This window comes from Phocoena phocoena, chromosome 5, assembly GCF_963924675.1.
Source record: "Phocoena phocoena chromosome 5, mPhoPho1.1, whole genome shotgun sequence".
Lineage (NCBI taxonomy): Eukaryota > Metazoa > Chordata > Mammalia > Artiodactyla > Phocoenidae > Phocoena > Phocoena phocoena.
Window position 1 is genome coordinate 21,457,375 of NC_089223.1, and position 15,066 is coordinate 21,472,440.

The 15,066-nt window shown below is 43.2% G+C and overlaps 1 protein-coding gene across 1 annotated transcript in view; it reads right to left on the reverse strand.

Annotated features, from left to right (window-relative positions):
- Positions 1 to 7,002: 7,002 nt before the first annotated feature.
- The window catches only part of TBC1D9 (TBC1 domain family member 9), a 113,007-nt gene continuing 104,943 nt past the window's right edge, over positions 7,003 to 15,066 (reverse strand). Inside the window, exons 17-21 of the mRNA XM_065877183.1 lie at positions 13,683 to 13,748; positions 12,719 to 12,805; positions 9,032 to 9,106; positions 8,834 to 8,937; positions 7,003 to 7,728 (exon numbers count right to left, since the gene is read on the reverse strand). Of these exons, the coding sequence (XP_065733255.1) occupies positions 7,003 to 7,728; positions 8,834 to 8,937; positions 9,032 to 9,106; positions 12,719 to 12,805; positions 13,683 to 13,748 (1,058 nt within the window). The remainder of the gene's footprint in view (positions 7,729 to 8,833; positions 8,938 to 9,031; positions 9,107 to 12,718; positions 12,806 to 13,682; positions 13,749 to 15,066) is intronic.

The window sequence follows — 15,066 nt, forward strand, 5'->3', positions numbered from 1 at the left end:
TGTAGAACACGTGACATCCAAAGGTAGAAGACAAATCCAGAAGAAGCCGGAAGGACCAGTAAACATTTCAAAGAATATTCAACGTCCCTACTATGAGAGAAGTTCAAATTGAGATGAAATATCATCTTTCATCTATCAGATTAGCATACATCGAAAGATGGTTAACTTCAAATGTCGGTGAATGCATATGGCTGTTGTTGGGAATGTGAACAAAGTGAATTATTTTGAAAGCCCATTAGGCGGGGTGCGCTACAGTGTTATCGGGTGTATGCGTTGACCCCATAATTTTACTCCTTCAATTCTGTCCCAGAGAAATATTCTTACATATGACCCAAATCTCTTTACAGTGATATTCAGTGCCACAAGGTTTATAATTAGAAGAGTCTACCATAGCGAAAGTCCATCACCTGAGGGGGGATTAGTGTGTTTGTTAAATGAGACATGGAACATTCCCTTTCTACGGCAAACTGTGCTACCATTAAAATAAATGAGGTGGATCTATCTATACTGACATGGAACGATCTCTCTGACCCTTAGGTGAGAAAATGAAATCAGAGAAGACTTTTAGTTTGATCTATTTTTTGAAATGTGTGTATGTAATAAATAATCAACCAAGACCTACCATATAGCACAAGGAACTCTGTTCAATATTCTGCAAAAACTTAAGTGGGAAAAGGGTTTGAAAGAGAAAAAACACCTATGTGTGTATGTACATAGATGTGTATATAAATTTGTGGAACCAATGAGCTTCAATCTCTCAATAATATTACCATGAGGGAAATAGGAGTTTGTTAATAAAGGAAGACTTTCTAGATAATTTTCTAGTGTTCGATATGGGTATTCTTTTTTGATTGTTGCATCTGTGTATTTCTTGTGCATAAAAAGTAGACAAAAATAATTAGATATAATTATGTGGTGTTCTTGTGGATGTACTGATGTTGATTGGAGACTTCACCACTGTAGGGTGTAGAAAGTATAAATTTAGCATAGTATCAAGACTAAGCCCAGGGACGTCTTTCTACCAAGTGTCATTTTTCAAGAAATCCCAGCACATTGGGTAAACATTTTGCTGGAGAAATGAGTGGATCCGTAACCTTCCAGATAGTCCGAATCTTTTCCTGGCTTCATCACTGCCTGAGTCAGCGCTGTTTACTCGGGGCTCTGGAGTGGGCTAGGATGGACGAGATGGCAGCAGAGTTGGGGGAGTGATGAGGGCCACCTTGGGGACTCCAACCATCACGTCTCTTCCCAGCAAACACCCCTGAACCTGGTCAAGCCACCGAGGAGACAATTTGCTCTAAAATTGTCCTTTCCCCTTCCCATTTAGAAAGAAAATGGAATTCCAAAGGAGACTCTGAAAACTCCATGTCAACTTGTGTGTATTATTAAAGCTACTCCATCTTACATTTCATTTTCAAAGGCGTTTCATATGTTGCTGAAGCCTTTTAGGAAGTCAGTATGCCCGGGTTCACTTCACCTCAGCAGGCATTCACAAATCCCCTTATTGAACGCTGCATCTTCTTCTTTATGAGAGCAGCTCTTGAAGAAATAACCGAGGGCCTCACCCCAAAATATTTTGTGCTTTTATTTTTTTCATGGACTCTCTCAAAGGTCTTCTCAGCTTATATGAGCATCTCTTTGATTGATTTCTCCTAGAAGGACCCAGTGAATTCAAATGTTACTCCCTTATTTTTTTCCTTGTTCTGACATACAGTTCTTTCTCACAGTGAGAAGAGATATTGTGTTGCATTACACTGGAAATAGCTGATATTTCAATACAAATTACAGAGGAATATTGTCCAAACCTGTGATGCTAAACCCTCCTTTTTGGCTTTTGATGAAATGTCATATTGATCATATATCATTTCATACCAAGATTTCGTTCACTTCCAAAACTTCGAATGTCAACACTGTCCTCTATTTCTCACTCTTAGGTCTAAATTTGGGACAGGAGTTGTTGGAGGGATTGAAATATTGCACGTGGTTCATATTTTGACAGTATGACAAAGGATGCTGTAAATTATGTACCAAAACCAGCAAGTGGGAAAAATAAACTGTAAAACCTCATACATTTTAGGTTCCTTAGCCCTTAGAATACCAATAAGTGAAGATAAATTTCTATGAGAAACAAGCAGTAACTGATCATAAACATTCTTATATGCTTGTTTATTATCTTGTAGGAAACTGAAGAGGTTTGAAGCAGAGGAAAACATGATCACACTGAAGTTTTAGGAAGATCGTGTGAGCAGCAGCTTAAAAGAGTAACTGGAGGGTGTTATGGGGTTGCCTAGGGGCAGACGAAGCGGCTACAATCTGGCAATCTTTGTTGTAATCAAATCTTTATTCTTTTCAAAACACATGCCACAAACATTTAAACACACATAGGAAAGCGTGGCATCACGCACTGGCAAAATTGACCATTTCTTTCTTGCTTGCCAGTGGATGGAAGAGTAACTATATCCCACTCAGACTAACCGATAGCCAAAGGGCTAATCTGAATGACTGCCTTCCTATTGTTGAAAAACAGACCCAATTAAAGAAAGTTGGGGCTTCCCTGGTGGCGCAGTGGTTGAGAGGTCGCCTGCCGATGCAGGGGACACATGTTCGTGCCCCGGTCCGGGAAGACCCCACATGCCATGAGCCATGGCCGCTGAGCCTGTGCGTCCAGAGCCTGTGCTCCGCAACGGGAGAGGCCACAGCGGTGAGAAGCCCACGTACCACAAAAAAAAAAAAAAAAAAGAAAGTTGCCTTGGAGTTGCCAGAGTCAGGGACTATAAATCTACATATAATCTTCCATCAGAGCATAAACTTATGAGTTTCATTTTGGGTCACACTTTGGGGCATAAGGGTTGGACCATCAGCTATGACGCAGAGGTGTCGAGAAGAGACAAACTGCTGAGAATCTGCTTGATCCACCAAAGGTTGAGGCATGCTTTGTTCTCTTAAGTAAAAGGCAATTGATCTCCTGTTATGTGGCAGGTAGTTGAGATTGCTACTTTCGTTTAAGGATAACCTATTTTTGTTTTTTGAGTACAGTCTGCAGTGAAGAGGCTAGAACAAATATTAATATATGAGTCTAATAAAACCCTCTTGGACATACAGGAAAATAGAAGGCTGAACTAAGTATGATTGGGAATAGACAGAGGAACAGAGATTAAGAGGCACTCAGAAGAAATAATGGATTGGTCTCAGTAACTGGAGGTGGGACAACAGGAGGAATCAAGGGTGACTCACATTTCTGGCTTCAGGTACTGGATGGATATTGGTATTGTTAATCGAGTTAAGAAGTAAAGTGAAACAGGTTATGGGGACAAAATCATTCCGTGTTTGAAGTGCATGACAGTATCTGGAACACCGTAGGTGGTGGACAGTCATGAAATAAGGGAATTCACTAGACAACAGATTATCTCCAACCTAGTCCTCAGGATGTGGCATCCGTCTAGCTGATACTTTCCCCTTGAGGTATTCTAAGAACAGTTACAGGATTTACGTCTGCAGAGTCCTGGCCTCTCTGTGAGGGTGAGGGGAGGTAGTTGTGAATCCAGGAAGCCCAAATAATCCACAGCTTGGCCCTCAGCCGAGCCGATGTGCAGACCCGTCGCCCGGCAGACGGTCCTATTACCAAAGCCCACAGGGAGAGCATCCCAGGCCCTGCCTTTCCTCCTCACTCTGTGTCTGTCTATAAATTCCTTTGTCTGGCTGCCTAAGATTTCTTTTTAAAGGATTAGACTGTCACGAATATGTTATACAAAAGGCACAGGGCCCTACACATTAAGTAAAAGAGTTATTTTAAAACAGAAAACAGCGTGAAATGTTGTACTCACCACATCGGTTGCTGTTCTTTTCGGGTTAGAAGCTGATGCTGTAACAAGATGCTGTAAGATGCTGTCTTACAGGGCGAGTCGTGAAGAACACGCAGAGGAGCCCTTAACTGGATGTACAGGAGAATGAGGGATCGGCCAGGACACCCCATGAGTTCCGCTGTTAGATTCATGAACTAAGTAGCTGAGTTGAGGTTCTCTCTACAAAGCTTCCATCGGAGACCAGGTCAAGGTCACTCTACCAGGACTGGGAAGCTGCTCTATCTCTGGGGACAGGAAAGGGAGGAGAAGCCTAGCCACCGCCACCCCCCTACCCCAACTAATGACTATGACAAGAACATACGGGGACCTGCCCTCTGCCTGGCCGCCAAGGTTCCCAGCCTGCATCCTCGGTGGGGGATGAAGACACTGTTGGCAGTGGACCTTCTCATTGTCCGTGGCTCCCCTGGTGGCACTTGCACAAAGCTTATCCCCCTCCTACCCAGAATCAGACTTGAAGTAATGCAGGATGGACGATGTGGCTAGATCTGTGGTTTCTCTGGAGCACTCACTTCCCCAGCACCCAGGCTGCAAATGGTTTCCCCCTTTTCCCCCAGCAGTAGCTTCCTCTTTTGAGTTTTCATATATGAAAGCTCCACTGAGGCCAGTGCCCAGTGCTCTGGAGCTAGAAGCTCACTGGGATGCCAGATAAGTCTATTAGGATACAGACATTGAGCCCGTCATCTGTGATGGTGTAATGATTACTAGCATCACAGAACTAGATGGGAAGTGGCCATCCAGAGAAGATGGTCAATCACAATACACTGAAATCAAAGAGAATAACCCATGAGGATACAAACCATTAAAAACTAGACAGGAAGTTTAATGCTCTTTGAAATGCCCTGTCTGCCTCTGGAGGAAGGCACTGACAAGATGGTCTCAGAGACTGAGCTGGAAAGTATCATCTCAAAGGCTCAGGGCTCCTCCATAGGTAGCCTTTAGAAGCAAACGGACTAGAACCTGCTGTTATATAGTATATTGACACTGTGACAGAAACACCATGAGGTGCTTGAACAAATAAGGACAGTATTACGACAGAGTGTCAACAGGAACATATACTTTCAGGGTGATACACTGTTCAGTTATAATCCCGTTCTCAGTGATAATGGAGAATTCTGGCTCCTCTTATTTATCTAGGGCTACACATTTAAATACATGTTCATTCCCCTCCCAAACCCGTCTTTAATTCTGGAGGTGAGAGAGAGGATCAGACTCTATAGCGTTCTCTCTCGAGGCATCTTTAAGTGATAGACAGAATAATGGAATAATGTACAATCACCTAAGAGTCGAATCAAATGAACGGCTACTCAATTAAATACATACCAAATGGTGTTACCATGCACGAATCAGGGTTAAACAGAGGTATTTTCACCCTTTTATTACTTATGCAGGATAAGTTAAATGATGAGATGAGTGACAGTGATTCTCTTCCTTATTTTACATTCATATGCACATCACTATGTAGTGTATTTCTGTTATTTCTTTTCTTTTCTTTTCTTTTTGGCTATACTGCAGGCTTTCAGGATCTTAGTTCCCTGACCAGGGATTGAACCTGGGCCCCCGGCAGTGAGAGCGCCGAATCCTAACCACTGGACCGCCCGGGGAATTCCCCATACTGTATTTCTTACCTCAAAATTATTTGCCTACAAAAATTTGTTACCTAAGTCAAAATGGTTGCCTAACATAATTTCCCCCGCTAAATTGTCAAGAGAATAACGTTATCACCTTAGACAGGAACTCAAGCACTGAGATAAAAGCCACATCTGAGTATCGGATGTATTTTATTTGTTCACATTTATCCTACTTGAGGTTAACACTACTTCATTGGACAGTTTAAAAAATCATTCTGTAAACAAAATAAAAAACAGCAGCAGCAGCTAAAATAAAGACCAATGGATACTAAAATAAAGGAATGCATCGGAAGGAGTATTCTGCATAAGCAAAGAAAAGGTGACCATGATTATGAATTCAACAATAAGAGAAAAAAACGCCAGCATGTGTAAAAGACAGAACTATAATAGGAATAAAAAAGAAGCAACAATACAAAGTGCAGGTGCGATAGTTTTCATTTCCCAGTCCATTCAGGAAATAGAGCATACTATTCTTTTATATAAAGTGACAAGTTCCGCTTTAAACATTCAGTTACGTTATCTTGCAGGTTGTGTTTTCAATTTACATTATCTCTACTTTACATGGATTTAACTGGAAAGATGGTCATATGTGATACGTGGTATAATTTCTTGAACCTATGGAGAGTACGGAAATGGTAAAGTTTATCGTTTTACTTTTTGCTTCATTTGCAATGAGTAACAAGAGGCTGAAAATCTAGTATGAGAAGCATCAGTATTTTTACTCCCCCCCGCAAAAAAAAACCCTGAACCCTCTCATCATTTCTGTTGCCACTTTCAGATTCTCTGTAACAAAAGACTGTTCATTTCCCCTGAATTCTGGCCAGCTGACTTAAATCATCAGTTTTGTAAATGCAAAATTGGCCCAGTATTTGTCCAAATTGATCAGATAGAGGTGTTATTCCGGCATCACATAAAAATCACTTACACTTTCATAATTGCTTAGAACCTCAAAAGGGAACATCTGTTAAACATGATTTTTGAATAGAGGACTTTTATGAAATATATTTCAAATCTTAAAAAATAGTTTTAATGCTCCCTAAAAGTGGTGTAGGATTTACCCCAGCTGACAGTGCCTATTCCATTTACGAACATTCTGTGTTTGTGGCATTCTACTTTCCTTAACAGCTCTAATTTTATTTAAAAAGCCCCAATACACGTCTGCTGCCTTATTTAGTGTTAAACAGCACTATGTATACAGCTCAACAGCAAGATTAAGAAGTTATAAATACACACATATCACGGACAGAGTCATCTTTCTTTCGGAATTCACTGAATAAAACTGTATTCTGGTAAATCCCCCTCCCCCCGACAAGAGAGTGTACTGGGCCTACATCGAGGTGTTTAAGTATTCCTCCAACAGCTTCCATTGTATTATATTATGAAAACACTAGGCTTTCAGCCGGGTACTAATAAATATTTAATTTAAAAGGAAGAAAGAAACCCCAACACAGAACATAAAAAAGACCCTCCCCCCGCCCCCGGCCTGCGTGTCCCTACAGAAGGCGCGGGATTCACCCGGACATGGCCGAGATCTCGTAGTCACTGGCCGAGGTGAGGGGCTTGCCCATCATCCGGATGTTTTTTGCACTGGTGATTCGGGCCATCATGCACACGGGCTTGTCAAAGTACTTCACTAGGGCAGGTTCCGTCAGGAGGGAGGCCAGGAACTGCTCGAAGGTGATGGCCCAGTCCCGGTCCAGGCTGGTGCTCCGGGGCAGCGCCGCTGTGCCCTGGCCGCTGCGCACCAGCACCGTGTCCTCGCCGATGTCCTCGCAGTGCAGCTTGTCCTCCTCGTGGGAGCCGGCACTCAGCACCGAGTACGAGGACATGGAGCTGTCGTCCTTGGTGTCGTCGTCAGAGATGAGCATGGAGGAACAGGCCCCGTGGTCCCGGGGCGAGGAGTCCTCTAGCTTGATGTCCTCCATCTGTCCCCCCAGGGAGTGTTCCTCGCCGTCCCCCGCCAAGCTGGCCGGGAGGGGCTCCACGGGGTCCGGTGCGTAAGGCTGGCCCGGCCCTTTGTTGGGGAAGAGCATGCCGCCAGGGAGGCCCTGGTTGCCGGGTGGCCCGCCACCTCCGCTCCCGCCCTCCTTGGCGGGCTGGGTAGTGAAGAGCTTGCCCACTTCCCCGATCTCCAGCAGGAGGCTGGTCACCGCCGCCGTGGCGTGGTACAGCTCCTGCTCGTTGGGGTCCTCGCTGAACATGTTATACATCGTCTTACACAGCTCGATAAACTGCCCCTGCAAAGTGATGGAGGGAAAACACAAGTATGTGGCCACCTCATGAGGAGCACGGAGGCAGGACCCAAGTGGATGGCAAAGCCATTTAATATCAGGACTCCTACAAGATCCCGGAAGAGTCCTACCGTGGGGTGGATGGATGTGTAGTTTAAAGTCTCTTTCAATGCTTCCTTTTTTTAAACGGGGAAAACTTCTAACATCCATGAAAGTAGAAAGAATGAAATAATATGCCTTTATAATAGTACCTATCATTCTAGAGTCAAGAAGGACCACGGGGACCTCCCTGGTGGTCCAGTGAGTAAGACTCTGCGCTCCCAATGCAGGGGGCCTGGGTCCCATCCCTGGTCGGGGAACTAGATCCCACATGCATGGCAACTAAGAGCCTGCGTGCCGCAATGAAGATCCCACGTGCCGCAACTAAGACCCGGTGCGGCCAAAATAAATAAGTAAATATTAGAAAAAAAAAAAAAGAAGAAGAAGGACCATGTTATACAAATGTTTCACTAACTGTTTTATCCTTTCTTGCAGTATCTTAAGTAAATCGCAGACCTCACCTCATCTCAATTCTACACACTACAGCAGGCAGCCCAATGTTTCCAAGGTCAGGTCAGCTCCAATTCCCTCTCCCATGATACATCTGCTGGTGTCCACGGACGGACGTCATGCCTCCCACCCCCACCAGGATGATTTATCTGTTCTTCTGTTAGAAAACAGCATTTGCATCCTGTATTTTAATTATTTATATTGTTTTATCGCCCTCATTACATTTCAGCTGTTTAAGGAAAAAAATATGTCAGACACCTTTATAGCTGAGCACAGTGGTTTGAAAACAGCATGAGCTTGTCTTCCGAGTATCTGAGGGTATTTTTAAAGACTGGGATGAGAATGCATGTATTCTCAAATTTGAATATTTCGTGGTTCACATATTCTCTGAGGAGGTCATTTTCTCACAACAGAGCATACTTTGAATGCACAGAAGCATGCAGAAAATAGATCCAAACAGGTACTACTTAAGCGCCTTGAGGAGTACTTATTCTACATTTATCTATGACTAGAAAACAGCTTCAAGGTTTGAAATGCATGAACTACACTGTTCGGTACTCACCTGATTCAATTTGGGTAAATCCTTTGCATTCTTTGATTTGGATTTATTTTCTGGAGTCCAGAGTCTCAGATAATTACGATTTTCTTGAGAATTTGCCCTCTTCCCTAAAACCCAAATGCCGAGAAATAAGTGTTCAAAGGTCAAGAAGCAACTGTTGAACCAGCAGTAAGGGAAACACAGAGAAGACAAAGTCTGTACCTCTGTCGGGCTTTAGACTCACTGTAACAAAGCCATCGTCTGCACTGTGTTTGCTTCTGCTGTCCAATCCAACCACTACCAGGAAAGATTCAGAAGAAAAAAAGGGGAATGTTACATGATAAACCCATAGGTTTAGCAGGTGTAGTAGAAAACAGAAAAACCTCTAGGTAGAGTTGCCTAACACAGCAAAACAAAACAAAACCCCAGCACATAAATAATTAGGTAAACAACAAATAATTTTTTAAAGTGTGAGTTCCCACATATCACATGGGACATACTCACGTTAAGCAAATTATTTTTTGTCCACCTCAAATTCAAATTTTACTGGGTGTCTCATATTTGATCTGACAACTGAGTGTTGCCTGCCAGGTCAGTAAACAAAGGATGTTGCAGCCATCAAGCCAGCAGCACTGCAGCTGCCCCCCAACCGTGCCATCTCCACCCTGCGGGGATTCAGGATGGAGAAAAATAGGATACTGGCCCTAGACAGCTAAAGTGCCTATCAAAGGCATGATTTCAGTAAGCCCAGACTCTCGCATCTTCCCATACACAGAAAAGCACTCAATTCATTAACTTGAGATATCTGGTTTCTTTAATTAACACTAATCTTTTGATATTCCCACTACCCGTTTTTTTTTTTTTTGCGAAAAAAATCTTATATATCCTGGCTCTCCTCCCTTATTTCTTCAGAGCAGTCCCTCTGAGCTATGCGAGAGGCTGCCTCCTGGGCTTAAGTCCTCAGTATGTCTGCCGAATAAAACATAATTCTCAACTTTTAGGTAGTGCTTTTTTTTTTTTTTTTTTTTTTTTTTACAATCGAAAAACTCTATCTCTAGGTGAAAGATTCCCCAAGAATCCTTTTTCACAAGCAGGGCTCGGTGTATAAATAGGAATTAAAGGAATGATGTCATGTGGTGTTCAGTACTTAAAAAACGGTGGTGCTGGCCCCAGTGAATGCTGATTTCCCTCCTCTGTTACATTATCATCTTAACTTTGTATACATGAGATTGACCTTCTGTCAGGCTCTGCAGAAGATCAAGAACTCACTTTTTAAAAAGAAACTGACATCTATGTTGATAAAAGAAAACAAATGTCACGTGCTACTAAATGCCTTCAGATTCATAATCTGGCATTTTTTGACTTTCAAGAAAACAACTTATAATTGTTTTCTTCTTTCTTCTTAAAACAGGACATCCCAGGGCTTCAAAAGGGAGAGGTGTACTATTCCCCCAGTTTCCCATCCAGTTTGTCAGCTGTAAGAATGCATCCCAAGCACTTCCTCAGCCATACAAAAGGAGGCTGGTTTGCCGCATATGTAACTTTTACATATTTAGTGCCAAATTAAAATCTCAGCAGTTTTTAAGACAGACTGAGGACAATGAACTATATATGCCGTGGAGAAAGTCCTCTCCTCTTAATGTTGAACTAGCTTTGGGGAACAAGTAGATAGTCCAAGATGTTATGGTAAGCCCCATGCAATGGATATTATACAGCCAATTAAAAACCATGTTTTCAGAGAATGTAAGTGACATCGTAATAGTCTCACTGGATTTTAAGTGAAAAAAGGATACAAAACTGTACAGGCAGAAGACGTGGAGATGGCATGTGCCAGAACACACTTGTTCTATGTTTAAATTGTTCATAAAACGATCCTTCAGCCAAAACAAACAAACGAACAAAACTGTATCGGCAGTTTGATCCCAGTTTTATATATACATTATGGATGTTATTTTAATTATATGGATAAAAAAGGAAAAGAAATACTTCAAGATATTAATTATTATTGATAGTTATCTTTATATCATGCAGTTTTAAGGTATCATTAGCTTATTTTATATATTTTGACCCATATTTTAAAAATTTTCATACAAAGCAATAGTACTTATGGAGTTAGAAAAAACATTTTTTTTTTTTTTTTTTTTTGCGGTATGCGGGCCTCTCACTGTTGCGACCTCTCCCGTTGCGGAGCACAGGCTCCGGACACGCAGGCTCAGCGGCCATGGCTCACGGGCCCAGCCATTCCGCGGCATGTGGGATCTTCCCGGACCGGGGCACGAACCAGTGTCCCCTGCATCGGCAGATGGACTCTCAACCACTGCGCCACCAGGGAAGCCCAGAAAAAACATTTTTTAAAAAGCATCTTTTGAGGCTATTAAGTGCTACTGGCCTGTAACCATTCCTGAAGCATTTCTGAAACAAGTGACTCCTTTTCTGAGATGAGTGCCCACTAAGAAAGATGCGGCTAACATTTTGCAGCCAAAATATGATTGCTAAGGATTTGAAGAATACTGTCAGATATGCTAAGGCACTAAGCTAAGAGGCTTACTACACTAAGTCCTTACTATACCCAATGTGACAGCTCTCATCTCCACTTTCCACACAAGGACGCTGGTGCTCCCAGATGCCCGAGACTGCCTGAGGTCATCTAGACAAACAGAGCTAGCTAGCATCCTGTCCAAAACTCCTGCCCTTAACGTGTATCACCAATAAGAAGACTGTCTGGCTCTCGTTCCTCTCCACTCAATCACTTAGGGGCTCACAGTTTAAAAGCAGGTCTAAGCTGTGCTTATTTGGGGACCGTAAGATTTAAGAGGCAAAAGGACCCAGGAGGAACCCATGCTGACTTTCAACCTTGGGTGAAGTCAGGAGGCCGCCTGCCCTACGGATGAAGTATCAATAGGATGGAGACAATGCTCAGCAGCAGCAAGCCCAGACGCTGCTCAGATCCACACATGGCACAACAGAACAGGTTCATATGTAAATCTGGAGATAGTTCCGATGAGCCGGATCACGTCTGTGTAGATCTAACAACCACACAGAGCAGGGGTCAGCAAACTTTCTCTGTAAAGGGCCAGATGGCAAATATCTGAGGCAATTCTACCACTGTAGTGTGAGAGCAGCCATAGGCAATATATAACTGAATGAGCTTGGCTGTGTTCCTGGTTGTGTTCCAATAAAACTTTACTTATAGGCAGTAATGTTTAAATTTTATATTATTTTAATTCTTTGATATAAATTTTATATTATCGGGCTTCCCTGGTGGCGCAGTGGTTGAGAGTCCGCCTGCCGATGCAGGGGACACGGGTTCGTGCCCCGGTCCGGGAAGATCCCACATGCCGCGGAGCGGCTGGGCCCGTGAGCCATGGCCGCTGAGCCTGCGCGTCCGGAGCCTGTGCTCCGCAACGGGAGAGGCCACAACAGTGAGAGGCCCGCGTACCGCAAAAAATAAAAAATAAAAAATAAAAAATAAATAAAAATAAATTTTTTATTATCACAGGCCGTACAAATAGGTGGTGGGCTGGATTTGGTCCAAAGTTTGCTGACGTCTGTTACAGAGCAGCGTATCTGATGTCAATGCTAGTCCAGATTCTGGACAGCAGCATAACAACAGAATGACACTCTTAGTGAGCGCTTCTCCCTATCAAGGAGAGGGGAGCAAAGAATATGCTCTCCAGGTAACGCTTTTTCTAAGCTAGCAGGACACAATGTACATGGTCCTTTCGGTGGCCTGAAGTTCCCACTCCCCAGTAGTTAGTCAAGTTCAAAAATTTAAAAAGAAAGTAGCATATCAGGCACTTGTATTCATTATACTTCTTTCATTGCCTAGCTTTGGAGGCAACTTTTCCCAATAACAGAGGGCTCTGTAGAAAAAGAAACAGAGAGGCCCTGACGAGGAAAGTCACTTACCATGCGTGCATTCTGGGGTGATATCTTCAAAGAAGTATTGAGTTGCTTCAAAAGCGGAATCTGGCTCTTCTTGATCAGAGGATGGCTCTGGAGAGGGAGGAGAGATGATTCTCATATTGGCAGGGCCAGGACTCAATGAAAGTGTGCTTTAATTGCTGAAGAAATGACACGGGGCTCATGAGAAGCTGAAGTTACGAAGGTGGGCTGGGGGGTCCCATCACTGGTGCGGGCCTCGAATGCCCACCTCCTCAAAACCCTTATGGGGGAGGGGCTCCCTCCGGTACTAACTCCACCTTCCTTTATAACAACCCCACACTGAAGTGTCCCTTCACATTTGCCTTTTTTGGAGACTTTTCCTAAATCCTATGGAATGATGGTTTGAGGAACCAAATTTTGGGAAATTGTACACTATCATGATAATTCCCAAATCTGTAGTTTTACCCTATCTCTATCCTTGGAACTAATCCCCCTTCCTCCCTCCCTTTTTCCCTCCCTCCCTTCCTTCCTTCCTGCCTTCCTTCCTTCCTTTCTCTCTCCCTCTCTTTCTCTTTCCCTCCACCTCTCCCTCCATTTCTTTTTTAGTATTTGCTAGATATTTCCAGCTGGAGGCCATCCTTGTTTAAAACTGAACTCACAACTTCACCATCTTTCCCACTGTTTCTGTCGGTGGTAACACTGCTCCCCCTCGACTCAGAATCCCGTGAGTTACCAAGTGTTATTCGTTCTCTTGCAGAATCCTGCTCTTTTCTATTACTACAACTCACAATTCACACAGGTGAATGATCATTGAATTAAGCACCTGCTGATTCAGGAACTCATGTAAAAAGTATAGTTCAGTTTGTTCTCAGTGACCAATGAGTGATTTTGTACATCAAAAAAAAAAAGGCAAACAGGTCTCGCCAAAAAAGACTTCAAGCCAGGCCAGAGTCACAGGTACGTGTGCTACTCTGTGTGTCTCGCTTACCAGGCAAGACGTGCATTTTGTACAGCAGTTTGAGCTTCTCTGTGAGGTCCCCATGGCACGCGGCACCTAGAAGTCACATAAGTAAAAATGTGAAACGCACCATGTGTGCTACAATCCCCCCCCCACCCCAGGCTCAGCATGCCCCTGAAGCACCTACTTTTACAAATTGAAACCCAGGTATTGTGTGGCAGAAAGTTTGGCCAGGACGTATTTGGGTTGAGAGCCCTGGAGCCAGGATACCCGGTTTCAAATGCTTTGTACTTACTATGTACCCTTGGGAGAGTGAACCTCTCTGTACCTCAGTTTCCCCTCTATGAGGCAGGATGACAAATTAGAAGATACTACCAGTGGTCTTGATATCAGGGCCCATGAAATGTGAGAACTAAAGGTGTTAACACTTAGAATAGTGGCTGGCACAAATATAACTAGTGTTATTGATAAGAAAAGTCAGGTGACTGGGCCTCAACACCCTAAATACTTGCTAGAGTTCAGAAATAATCCCAATACACGTTTAAGAGTGCTTCAAATTACTCATTTTAGAAATCTTTTTTAGTTGCTTTTGGGGTCTCTTAAATATTTCTTCAGTTCAATTGAGCCTAACCTAGCCGCCATTATATCACCACTGCTTCAACCCAAAGAATCCTGTTACTTTTTCCCTTACAGTCCATACGTATTTCAGGAATCAGAAAATCCTTTGTAAATGCGTGTTCTCAGAGCACCTAGTTGAAGGTTAATCAGATTTGGGAAAAGGGGAATCACAGGATCTGGTTTGGTTGGCAGGGGCACCAGGGGTTATCTCGTCCCACCTCCCACTTAACGCAGGGGCCTCCTCCCACACCCACATCCACGTAAGAGAGACGTCTGAACATCCTCAGGGACGGGAAGCTCATCACAACCAGAGGCATCTCATCTCACTGGGGAATTCTAGAAACACTGAAAGGGCTCCTGTCATTTTAACTTTAGTCAGGACCCTTAACCTACAGGTTCAAGTGCATAAATTCCATGAACCACAAACAATGTAAAATGTGGCCACGTGCCGATGTCACTTTTTGGGAAGATTTCCACAGTCCTTATCAGATCTCAAAGAGATCACAACTCAAAAAAAGGTTTAGAACTATTCCTTTTCCTTCCTCTTTAGAGTAAAAAAAAAAAAAAAAATTAGGTCTATTACGTCTTCATTACAACGATCCTTCAGGTTTTAAGGACAGCTGTCCTGTTCCTCTCCAGCTTATCTTTTCAAGGCAAATTTACATCCCCCAGGCTATACCCTCTCTACATTTTTTCAACTTTCTTATACGACATCGTTTGTACACTCTTCCCTATTCTTACCCACATCCACCTTATCTGTTAATGTGTCCATCAATAACCCTCTGGACAGAGAGTT